The sequence below is a fragment of the Cebus imitator genome, unplaced genomic scaffold (genome assembly GCF_001604975.1).
Source record: "Cebus imitator isolate Cc_AM_T3 unplaced genomic scaffold, Cebus_imitator-1.0 Scaffold24, whole genome shotgun sequence".
NCBI classification, from domain to species: Eukaryota; Metazoa; Chordata; class Mammalia; order Primates; family Cebidae; genus Cebus; species Cebus imitator.
Window position 1 is genome coordinate 8,476,450 of NW_016107339.1, and position 12,159 is coordinate 8,488,608.

Genomic DNA, 12,159 nt, shown 5'->3' on the forward strand with positions numbered 1-12,159 from the left:
AATCTACCCTCAACAATCCAAAAAGTAGGAAGGGCTACGATTGATTACCTATTTTTTTTTTTTTTTTTTAAGATTGGCAAACTGAGGCTGCAAAAAGCTAAATGGGGACATTCTTGGTTTCAAGAGTAATTTCCTGGCTTTCTCCCTGTACAGTGGTTTCTATGTGATTAACTGAATTTAAGTGAAAATAACACACATTTCCATATGCCCTATGTGGAAATCTTTATTAGGAAAGTGAATCTGAAGATAATTACTAAATGTAAAAATGATATAAAACTTGGAGCTCAGTCTAAAGAAGTATAAACATTTTTCTTACTAAACCTCAGCCTCATTAATTATCATTGACCACACACTATGATGTTGATTTTGACACTCCGAATTGAGAAAACTTTAAATTTTTCTGCTTGTGTGGCTTTAGGGATTTTTGTTGTTGTTGTTTCTTTTCTTTTTTATATATTTTGGTTACCCGAGAGCATAGATTCACGTTGCCCTGAGTATACACTCCCTGTTTATTTTTTTGTTGTTTTTAAGGATCCAGGCTTGTTTCCAGCTCTTTAGCACTTGAATGTAAAGGGCAGCTTCTGCCGAACTCCACTGAGAGTCACTGATTACATGGGACTCTCTTCATTCAGCTCTCACTGACCAGTCAGTCTTTTTCTGACTCTCCTCACAGAAAGAAACTAGCTCTCTATGACTTTTTACTTAATCAGAGCGAGAAAGAAGGTTAAAAACTGTGGCTAATGACTACTTTTTCCTTCGATGGTACTTTCCCATCAGAAGATTATTTTTCTCCACCTGATTCCATTTGGCCTTTTAAGCCTGGTTGGTAGGATCTCAATTTACATCAAATGCTTATGGTCACCTCTTAGGGTGACTGTGGAGCCTGCCTTTCCCAGCACAGACCTGGCTTATGGCTGTTGTGCCAGCTTCCTGTTCAGAAGTTTAGGTAACTGATTAAAAACTCTGTTTAGCTTTTGGCTTATTTCAAATATGATCCACATTTTTTAATGAGGCCATACTTTTTTTCTTTCTAAATGCTGTGTTTTGCTATAATTGCATGTAAAGTGATTGTATTGGTCTCTGATTACAAAAATTATACACACATTACAAAGAGTCAAACAGCACAAAAGGGTGAAATGTAAGAATTAAATTGCCTGTCAATTCTCCTCAGTTCCACTCTCTAGATAGAAGCACTATTATATTCTAGTGCATGCTTCCAGATGTGTATTTTGCATATTTAAGATTTAAAACAATGATAAAAACAAAGTAGTGTAGCGGTCAAGAGCTGAGACTCAGTTTGAATTCAACACTGGCTGCTTTTTTGGGCAAGTTACTTAAACTGTCTGAGCCTCAGTTCCCTCCTTTGCAAAATGGGGGTAATAAAGCATCTCCCTCAGAGGTTCTGGGATGGGTTAAACTAGTAAATCCATGTTTAGTGCTTAGAACAGTGCCTCTCCCATAGTGAATGTTCTGTTATTACTAAACCTGCTTTTGTGCAGTCACCTTTTGTGAACTTTTAAAGCTCATCTGAGCAAACGAAACAATTTCCAAGCACAGAAAAGTGATAGTTTCACCTGGGGGACTTGTCGACCCCTACCTCCAGAAGGGCCAGTTAGAGGAGAGAAGCTGGGTCTAGGTTGGGGTGGGACATGGACCCCTGGAGTCAGGTCAACCCCAGCTACCCTCCCCTCCGCATCCACTCACAGCCATGAAGAACGCTACATTCCAGATCACGCCTGACGTGATCAAAGAGAGTGAGAACATCCAGCTGGGCCAGGACCTGAAGCTATCGTGCCACGTGGACGCAGTGCCCCAGGAGAAGGTGACCTACCAGTGGTTCAAGAATGGCAAGCCGGCACGCATGTCCAAGCGGCTGCTGGTGACTCGCAATGACCCTGAGCTTCCCGCGGTCACCAGCAGCCTAGAGCTCATTGACCTGCACTTCAGTGACTATGGCACCTACCTGTGCATGGCTTCTTTCCCAGGGGCACCTGTGCCCGACCTCAGCGTCGAGGTCAACATCTCCTCTGAGACAGGTGGGCAGCTGGAGGGGCTCCGGGGAAACGTGAAGGGGTGGAGAGGCCCACAGACAGGAGATAGTGGGGAGGCAGCAGCTTGGGAAAGGGAAGTCAGAGTGAGGAGGCCACCACTTGTTCATGCCACACACTTTTACTGAGTCCCTATTATATGCTAGGGACTGTGTTAGGTCCTGGGGTGGAGTGGTGGGCAAAACAGGTTCTGCCCTCATAGAGCTTAGGAGCAAAGGCAAACATGTTTCAGATAGTCTCACAAATAACTGTATCATTACAAACTGCAATACATGAGAGTCTGGAAAAAGTTCTCTGAGAGTGGTGCAGCCTCAAAGGGAGAGACTCCTCTTTAGCCTGGAGGGTATGTAGAAGGCATAGGAGTTGGAATGTGTTAAAGTCAGGGCAGGGACCCAGGGCTGTTTCCTCCGTTTGGCTCACAGGCCTGATGCCTAGGGCATGGAAGCGTTTTAAGGCCCTGGAAAAGTAAATTAATTGACTCCAAAATACGAAGAGAAAACTGCAAAATTAAAGACAATGAATGCATACATGTTTATAGAATATATATTACAGTAACTAGATCACTGGGCCTCAGCTTGCCTTGTAGAGCTGTTTACAAATAAGAACTTTATATTTAAATTATATTTAATGTAGAACATGGGTACATTTTAGTTTGCTTGATGTGATGTGCAATGGAACCCATGGAAGTCTTCAAAAGATCCTCCGTTTGGGCAATGTGTTGGTTGAATTAGGTAAATAAAAAACATTAGGCAGGGCTCGGTGGCTCATGCCTATAATCCTAGCACTTTGGGAGGCCAAGGTGGGCAGATCACCTGAGGTTGGGAGTTTGAGACCAGTGTGACCAACATGGAGAAACCCCGTCGCTACTAAAAATACAGATTAGCTGAGCATGGTGGCCCATGCCTACAATGCCAGCTTCTCGGGAGCCTGAGGCAGGAGAATCACTTGAACCTGAGAGGTGGAGGTTGCAGTGAGCCAAGATCATGCCATTGCACTCCAGCCTGGGCAACAAGAGTGAAACTTCATCTAAAAAAAAAATTAAGAAATTAACAGCGTTTTTAACAGAAATGAGCCTAATTAACAGTGACTTAAACTAGCTAGATGTGTACTTCTTTGTCATGTCAAAGTCGGCTGGTGAGCAGTCAGGGCTAATATGGGGGTTCTGCTCCACCAAGTTCTCAGAGCCCCAGGCTCCTTCTGGCTTGCTCTTCTGTCATCCTTAGCATGTGCCACCTTGCCCATGATGGCAGTTCCAGCTGCAGCCATTAGCCTGCATTCTCGTCTGCAGGAAGGAGAAGAGGGGTACAGCTTCTTCTTTTAAACACCCTTATTTTCCTTGGTATCCCATTGACGAGAATTTAGTCACATGGCTATAGCTAATGATAATGCAGGCTGGGAGATGCAGTCTTTATTCTGGGTGGCTGTGAGCCCTGCCGAAAAGCAGGTATCCTATTACTTAGGAAGAAAGGGCGAGGATGTTGTAGGACAGACAAGCAGCCTGTGATAACACACTAGGGCAAGAGAAGATGAAGTCTTTAAGTAGGCCAGGGCCAGCAGTAGGAGAGAAGGACCGAGAATGGATGTATTTAGAAACGTCTAAGAGGTGGAATCCCCAGAACTTACTAGTGCTGGGGAAGAAGGAATATAGGCCCAGGATGTCTTCAGGTCTCTTTTTGAGTTGGGAGACCCTGAGGTGGAGACCCAGGAGTGGAGAGGATTTGGGAAAGTGAGTTCTGCTTTGGAAATACTGGGGGACCAGTGGGAAGTCTGGGATGGGAGAGAGAGGCTTGCACCTAGGGGAAGGTAAGCAGAAGCTGGAGGGCAGAGGCCAGGAGGGGAGCTCTAACTCCGGCCCCACCTCTCCCCGCCGCCCCCGACCACCCTCACCCCCGCAGTGCCACCCACCATCAGTGTGCCCAAGGGACGGGCCCTGGTGACTGTGCGCGAGGGATCGCCTGCCGAGCTGCAATGCGAGGTGCGGGGCAAGCCGAGGCCGCCCGTGCTCTGGTCCCGCGTAGACAAGGAGGCTGCACTGCTGCCCTCGGGGCTGCCCCTGGAGGAGACTCCGGACGGGAAGCTGCGGCTGGAGCGTGTGAGCCGAGACATGAGCGGGACCTACCGCTGCCAGACGGCCCGCTATAATGGCTTCAACGTGCGCCCCCGTGAGGCCCAGGTGCAGCTGAACGTGCAGTGTGAGTCCACCATGCCACCGGGACTACCTTCCCAGTCTGCCTTCTGCCTCCCAGCCGGCCTGTCCCCTCTTCATCCCCTCCCCGACCCCAGTCCACCCAGACCCCATCACCTACTGCTCATATCCCCTAACGCTCCTTGACACCCTCGTGCTGTAGGACACGAGGTCGGTGTTCTTTCTCCACTTCCATCAAGTATCTCCCATCTTCATTTTCAGGGACCTGGTGAACAAAAAAAATTACTTGATTCTGACAGGTGGAAATGGAATTTTGAAGGAGGAGGAAAGACCCTCAAGGGGAACACTGTCTGATAACAAGATTATGAAAATTATCACCATGTGCCAAACACTGTTCTAAGAGTTTTAATGCGCTAACTCATTTAAACCCCCACAGCCCTATAATAGATGCTATCATTCCCCCATTTTTACACATAGGGAAACTGAGACACGGAGAGATTGAGTAACTTGCCTAAGGTCTCACAGAGGCAGGGCTGGGATTTGAACCCAGCCCATTTAGCTTCAGAGATTGTGCACAAAACTCCTGCCTTATCCTGCATTTCATTCTTTGGGCTGGGGGTGGGGTGAGGGGCCCACTTAGGTGTGACTGGAGGCCGGGTCTGGGAAGCATGGCTGGTGGGAATGGCCGGGAGGGAGTGGGTATCTGCAGGTTGGGAGGTAAGATCGTGGCCATTGGAGAGATGTGTGCATCCACCCTGGGATCTTTCTGGGCGAGGGCTCACGGCAGTAGACGCGAGCGCGTTGCCTCCCCACGGGCTGCTCCTCAGGCCCCACTCGCTGGGGAGAGGCCCCGCTGACCGCCGCTCCCGCCCCCAGTCCCGCCGGAGGTGGAACCCAGTTCCCAGGACGTGCGCCAGGCGCTGGGCCGGCCCGTGCTCCTGCGCTGCTCGCTGCTGCGAGGGAGCCCCCAGCGCATCACCTCGGCCGTGTGGCGCTTCAAAGGGCAGCTGCTGCCGCCGCCCCCCGTTGTTCCTGCCGCCGAGGCCCCGGACCACGCGGAGCTGCACCTCGACGCCGTAACTCGCGACAGTAGCGGCAGCTACGAGTGCAGCGTCTCCAACGACGTGGGCTCGGCTACCTGCCTCTTCCAGGTCTCCGGTGAGCGTCCGGAGGGTCCCACCCCACCCACTACGCCCACCAGGTGCCAGGCTCCGCCCCCATCCCAGCCCGGGTGATTCCTTCCCTGATGCCCCCCACCCCCAGCCCTTGAAGTCTGCCTACTCCAGGCTTAGCCCAAGCCTTTCCAAGGCCTGCCCGGCCAAGGCCAGGCCCCGCTTCCTGTCCCCATCCCAACCTGGACCTCCTAGCCCCTCTCTCCAGGTGCGGGCCACGCCCCCCACTCACACCGTGCCTTGAGGTTGAGGCCTTCCCCTTCCAAGGCCCGCCTGTGCCTATACCTGACCTAAGCCCCGCCCATTTCAGCTCAGTGCGCTTCCTGGGCGTGTGAGAACTGCGCCCCTTTCAAACACAGCCTTCCCCAGGCCCAGGCTTCGCCTCTCTACCTGCACCCGAACCAGGCCTAGACCCGTTCAAAGCCGCACCGCCTCCTGCGTAAGGCATAGGCTCCATCCCTTTCCGCTCGGCCCAATCCCAGCTTTGCGCTTCCGGCCGTGCCAGTAGCAGGCAGCGTCCGCTCCAGCCCCACTCCCACCAGCGTCAAGCCCTGGCCATGGCCCAGTCTCAGCCCCTCATCCCTCGTCCTTGACCCTTGAGGCTACAGATGGGGAACCACTTCGGGAGCCTGGGGTGTAGTTTAGAGGAGAGAAGACGCCCCTCAACAGCTTCTCTGGAACGTTGGGGGGCACTAGGCCAGACAGCACATATTTCCCGAGCTGACACCGTAGAGGTGCAGGCCCTTCGTGGCTCAGAAGCCCCACTCAGCCCCACGTCTTCAAGGCATTCTCAGGTGGGCTGTCAGGGGCTGTAGATGGCCGTGGGTGGGTCAGAAAGGGGTGGAGGTGGTGGCGAGGAAGGCCTAGGGGAACACGGAGGGGCTGCCTGGGTTGTTGATGGTCCTCCTCCACGTGGGGAGAGCTGCCTCCCAGCCAGAGCTGGTGGCAGCGCCCCTGGAGCAGAGCCTGGGTGTACCTGTCCCCCATTCCATGGCACGTACAGCTTTCCCAGCAGCCCCCAACTGACTTCAGAAGCCCCTTCAGCTTCTGTTTGAATCCCCCACTCACCAGCAGGGGGATAGGATGGCAGGTCACTGGCCCTCTCCCCACCTCCCCCGTACCCAGCCCTGCCAGCCAGAGGCCCCTGTGACATTTCCCACCTCCTTCCCTTCTCCCCTGTTCTCCCACACTTTCTCTGCCTCCCCACCTCTTTCCTCTCTCTCTTCCCTTCCGCTCCCTTCTCTTTCTTTCCTCCCAATATCCCGGACCCTTCTTTGTCTTTCCCCCACGCTCTTTCCCCATGCCTTCCCTCATTTCCCTTCTCTGTGTCTTTCCAAATTTCTCTTTACTTTGTTTTTCTCGGCCTTTCTTCCCCTTCTCACCCATATCACCTCTTGGAATTTCCAATCTCTCTGTCTCCATCTCCCACTTTCCTTCCTACCTCATCCCCCTTCTCCCCAATCCCCTCTTCCCGCAAACATTCCTCTCCTCACAATACTCCCTTTCTCTTTGTTTCTCCATCCCCTCTCTGTTTTCCACCTCATCCTCTTCCGTTTCCCTCTCCCACACCTCCTCTCTGTGTCTCCCCCAACCCTTCACGGCCCAATGCCCCCCTCCCCACCCTCTTAGCCAAAGCCTACAGCCCGGAGTTTTACTTCGACACCCCCAACCCCACCCGCAGCCACAAGCTGTCCAAGAACTACTCCTACGTGCTGCAGTGGACTCAGAGGGAGCCCGATGCTGTCGACCCTGTGCTCAACTACAGACTCAGTGTCCGCCAGGTGGGCCAAGGGGAGCGGGGGACTGGGGGCAGGTGGAGGGTGGTGTGGCTGACCCTGGAAATGCTCATCAAGGCCAGAGGAAGGGTCGGAGATGGGGCTCAGACATGTTGACTCTCTTAGAGATGACTCTTCAGGGGCAGGGAGAGATTTCGAATATAGCAGCAAGAGATCGGAGGTTCTAAGGATCTGTCCCTTCTGGAGGGAGACTCTAGGCACAGCTCTGAGAACTGGGCAGGCAGGGGTCTGCTGGGTTCATGGGGGAGGGAACCAGCACTGCTTACAGAATGTAGAATCTACTCTTGGGTCAAGAGCTTAAGAAGTGGTGTGGGAAAGGGGAGGTCAGTCTCATCCAGGGAGCCTCTACCATGCAAGGCCAGGGTCACTCTGCTGTTCTCGTGCCCAGTCTGATTCCATATGGTTCTGCTCAGCCCAAGAGGTGGTCGGTGGGAGGGTAAGAGTTTGACTCTGGGGCAGACTGCCTAGGCCAGAACCCAGCTTTGTGTGAGCTAGAGCAAGCTACTCTCTTTGGTCTCAGTTTCCTTATCTGTAAAATGTGGGTAATTATATTTTGCTTCATAGGATTGTTGTTTTGAGGATTAAATGACTTAATGGAAAATCTTTAGAACAGTGCCCAACACTTAATGGTTCAGGGTGTTGCTGTCGTCACTTTTATTATGAAGGCAGCCCTGGGAGATGGGAAGGGGTGACTGTCCTGTCTCACAGATGAGGAAACTGAGCGCCTGACCTCCAGGCATCTGGGAACCCTGTGCTTACAGCTGAACCAGCACAATGCAGTGGTCAAGGCCATCCCAGTCCGGCGTGTGGAGAAGGGGCAGCTGCTGGAGTACATCCTGACCGATCTCCGTGTGCCCCACAGCTATGAGGTCCGCCTCACACCCTATACCACCTTCGGGGCTGGTGACATGGCCTCCCGCATCATCCACTACACAGAGCGTAGGTGACGGTGGTGGTGGTAGGAAGGATGGGCCCATCTCATGCCCAGGGACCCCCTCCACCATCCCCATGTGGTTCCTAAGCTTGGGGTTTCCCACCATGCACTGTCCTACCCTGTCACTGCAGGCCACACCTGCTGGCCCCCAGTCCTGCTCTGAGGACCCTGTCCTCTGGTCCCAAGCAGGGTATCCTCTGTAGAGCCCCACACCTCAGTTCTGACTTGGTTTCCCTGCTTGCTTTCTCAGCCATCAACTCTCCGAACCTTTCAGGTGAGACTCCCCAATCCCCCATGACTTACCCTTCCCTTTAGGGACAGGAAGTCTCTCCTGGTGAAAGGAGATAGGCTATTCTTGAGATGGTCAGAAAGAAAATGAATTCTCCCTGTGTTCCATGGGGTAGGGCCAGAAGCTAGAAGGAGGAGCAGGGCTGGGCTGGAGATGTTTGTATCTGGAATTTATTCTGGGGTTTAAAGGCCTGGCAGGAGGGGAGAGGCTCACTGTCCCAAAAGAAAAAAGGAGAGGCTGGGCTCATTTATACCCACTATCGCCTGGGTCAGTGGTTCTTAGTCTGTGACCCATGGACCTCCAAAAAATCTATGTATAGAATTCAGGCAATCTATAAACATGGAAAGGCATACAATTATTTCTTTTTTTTCTTTTGAGACAGAGTCTTAGTCTGTTGTCCAGGCTAGAGTGCAGTGGCACCATCTCAGCTCACTATAACCTCTGCCTGCCAGGTTCAAATGATTCTCCTGCCTCAGCCTCCCAAGTAACTGGGATTACAGGCATGTGCCACCACGCCTGGCTGATTTTTTGTATCTTTAGCAGAGATGGGGTTTCACCATGTTGTCCAGGCTGGTCTTGAACTCCTGACCTCAAGTGATCCACCTGCCTCAGCTTCCCAAAGTGCTGGGATTACAGGCATGAGCCACCACACCTGGCCTCAATTATTTCTTTATTTTCCCCATCTTCTAGCAGTAATTAAACATCTCCTCAATGGTGAATGGAGGACCCAAACCACAGTAATAAAATCAGCACCTGTGACTTTGTCAGCAGTAGAAATCCTGTGTTTTCACCTTACCTGACAGTTGTTCCACATAGCTCTAAATATCGTTTATGTCCATTTGTATTTCAAAACTACAGTTGTTGTCAGACCTGATACTAGAGCTTGTGATTTAATTAGATAATAAAGAAGCCTACTTATGATTTTATAACAAATTGAAAAATATTTTGACAACTGTATTTCAATATAATTGATTTTCTTTATAATCCTATATATTTCATTTTATGTGTCTAAAATCATTATTCTGAAATGATCCTTAGGCTTCATGAGATGCCAGAAGGGCCTATGGCACAAAAAGGGTTAAGAACTCTTGTTATGGCAACAAATTCATTGTGGGCCCCATGCCTGGTCTTTTGAACCCTGGAATCCCGGGTGCCTTGCTCGGATGCATGGGAGCTGCCTCAGGGTGGTGATGGGGGCAAGGCTGGACCTCAGGGGCTGAGGAGGCTGACTCTGTCTCACTCACCCTATAAAATGCAGACAACACGTGCCACTTTGAGGATGAGAAGATCTGTGGCTACACCCAGGACCTGACAGACAACTTTGACTGGACGCGGCAGAACGCCCTCACCCAGAACCCCAAACGCTCCCCCAACACTGGTCCCCCCACTGACATAAGTGGCACCCCTGAGGGTGAGGACCTGGCCTGCTGCCAGAAATGGAGGATTGCTTCAGGGGGGTGTCCAGGCCCAGGGTACCCCAGACTGGGGATGAAGGGAGATAGCCCCCAATCTGAGGGAGACACAGCCCCGTCCTCAGGGAGCCCCAGTCTAAGGGGAGATACAGCCCCATCCTCAGGGAGCACCAGTCTGAGGGAGACACAGCCCCATCCTCAGTGAGCCCCAGTCAGAGGAGAGACACAGCCCTATCCTCAGCGAGCCCGTCAGAGGAGAGACACAGCCCCATCCTCAGGGAGCCCTAGTCTAAGGGGAGACACAGCCCCATCCTCAGGGAGCCCTAGTCTAAGGGGAGACACAGCCCCGTCCTGATAGAGTACCAAGAAGAAGAGGAATTACAGTGGAGCCAAGGACTCATGAATGCTGACCAGACCCCTGTGCTGTGCTGTGAGGCAGGGTGCATGGGGTGAGGCACCTCAGGTTCAGCCAGCAGAGGCTCAGGCAGAGAGGGAGTCAGGTAGGAAGAGGCCCAGGTGTTTCGGGGGCTGCTGGTGCATCTCCCCCTTCCCCACAGGCTACTACATGTTCATCGAGACCTCGAGGCCCCGGGAGCTGGGGGACCGTGCGAGGTTGGTGAGTCCCCTCTACAATGCCAGCGCGAAGTTCTACTGTGTCTCCTTCTTCTACCACATGTACGGGAAACACATTGGTGAGTTCAGGGGTCAGGGAGTCTGACCGAGTGTGTGCTGGGGGATTGGGGGGGAGCGGGGTCCACAGGAGGCTGTGGGCTGGCCCAGGTGAGGCCTGAGCTTCCCCACTTGGCTAAACGAGAAGTCCTTGGAGGGGGTCTGCATGGAAAGTTGGCAAGAGGAGAAGTTGAAAGCCAGCTTGTCAGAGGTTTTGAGATGCTCAAGGAGTCCTGAGCCTACAGATAGAAAAGACTCCAGCAGGGGCCAGGTGCAGTGGCTCACGCCTGTAATCCCCGCACCTTGGGAGGCCAAGGTGGGTGGATCACCTGAAGTCAGGAGTTCAAGACCAGCCTGGCCATCATGGTGAAACCCCATCTCTACTAAAAGTACAAAATTAGCTGGGCGTGGTGGCAGGTGCCTGTAATCCCAGCTACCCAGGAGGCTGAGGCAGGAGGATCACTTGAACCCGGGAGGTGGAGGTGGCAGTGAGTCAAGATTGCACCATTACACTCCTGCCTGGGCAGCAAGAGTGAAACTCTATCTCAAAAAAAGAAAAAAAAAGAAAAAAAAGAAAGAAAAAGACTCCAGCAGGATGAGATGGAAGTGAAGGAGATGGAGAAGGCAACTAAGAGGATGCAAATGTGGGGTGCCTGCCAGGTGCCAGGTCATGTCCTGGGTGTGCCACATCCTTGCTTGCATTAACCCCTACAGCCACCAGATGAGGGAGGTGTTACCATACAACTCAGAGAAGTCAAGCATTCGCCCAAGATCACACAGCAAGCCAGGTCTGTGTGACTTATCCAGGTCCTAAACATGAGATGGGAAGGGTGCTGCTTTCCAAGTGTGGGAGTCAACATAAGGAATGCCCTTTGGGAAGCGATGGCATTGGTAGGAATATCACATAATCAGTGAACTCATCTGTCAGCCATCACTTCCCAGAGCTCTTGCTCGGTCCAGGTAGCAGGCGCTGCAGTGAACCAGGTGGACGAGTTCCCCATCCTCTTGGCATTTACAGGCAAGTGGGAGAAGCAGGTATTAAACAACCATGGTACCAGCTAAGAGTTAGTGACCCCTGCGGCAGGGGTAATAGGGAGACCTGACTGACCCCGCGGCGTGGTCATGAAAGTCTCTGCTGAGGACATGATGATTTTAAAAATCGTTATTGTTTGTTTACTTGTTTATAGGAAGGGTAATACATTCCACAAAGGTCAAAAGGTACAAAGCGGTACATAATGCAAATACCCTCCCATCCCAGTCCTCCTGCCAGAGGTGATCAATAGACTAGGTTTTAGGGCAAATTTTCCGAGATACTTTAATAGAAACCAGTACATATGGCTGGGCGCGGTGGCTCGCGCCTGTAATCCCAGCACTTTGGGAGGCCGAGGTGGGCAGATCACTTGAGGTCAGGAGTTGGAGACCAGCCTGGCCAACATGGCAAAACCTTGTCTCTACTAAAAATACAAAAAATAGCCAAGTGTGGTGAAGGATGCCTGCAATCCAGCCACTCAGGAGGCTGAGGCAGGGAGAATTGCTTGAACCCCGGGGGTGGAGGTTGCAGTGAGCAAGATCCCACCGCTGCACTCCAGCCTGGGCGGCAGAGCAAGACTGCTTCTCGAAAACATTAGAATGAGGCCGGGCGCGGTGGCTCACGCCTGTAATCCTAGCACTTTGGGAGGCCTAGGTGGGTGGA

At 52.2% G+C, this 12,159-nt stretch overlaps 1 protein-coding gene across 2 annotated transcripts in view; it reads left to right on the forward strand.

Annotated features, from left to right (window-relative positions):
* MDGA1 (MAM domain containing glycosylphosphatidylinositol anchor 1) overlaps positions 1-12,159 on the forward strand; it is a 64,964-nt gene that overhangs the window by 42,596 nt on the left and 10,209 nt on the right. For both annotated transcript variants that reach the window (XM_037736235.1, XM_017522553.2), the window contains exons 7-14: positions 1,707-2,036; positions 3,944-4,240; positions 5,071-5,352; positions 6,996-7,147; positions 7,924-8,101; positions 8,347-8,370; positions 9,644-9,796; positions 10,355-10,489. In XM_037736235.1, coding sequence (XP_037592163.1) covers positions 1,707-2,036; positions 3,944-4,240; positions 5,071-5,352; positions 6,996-7,147; positions 7,924-8,101; positions 8,347-8,370; positions 9,644-9,796; positions 10,355-10,489 — 1,551 coding nt within the window. The remainder of the gene's footprint in view (positions 1-1,706; positions 2,037-3,943; positions 4,241-5,070; positions 5,353-6,995; positions 7,148-7,923; positions 8,102-8,346; positions 8,371-9,643; positions 9,797-10,354; positions 10,490-12,159) is intronic.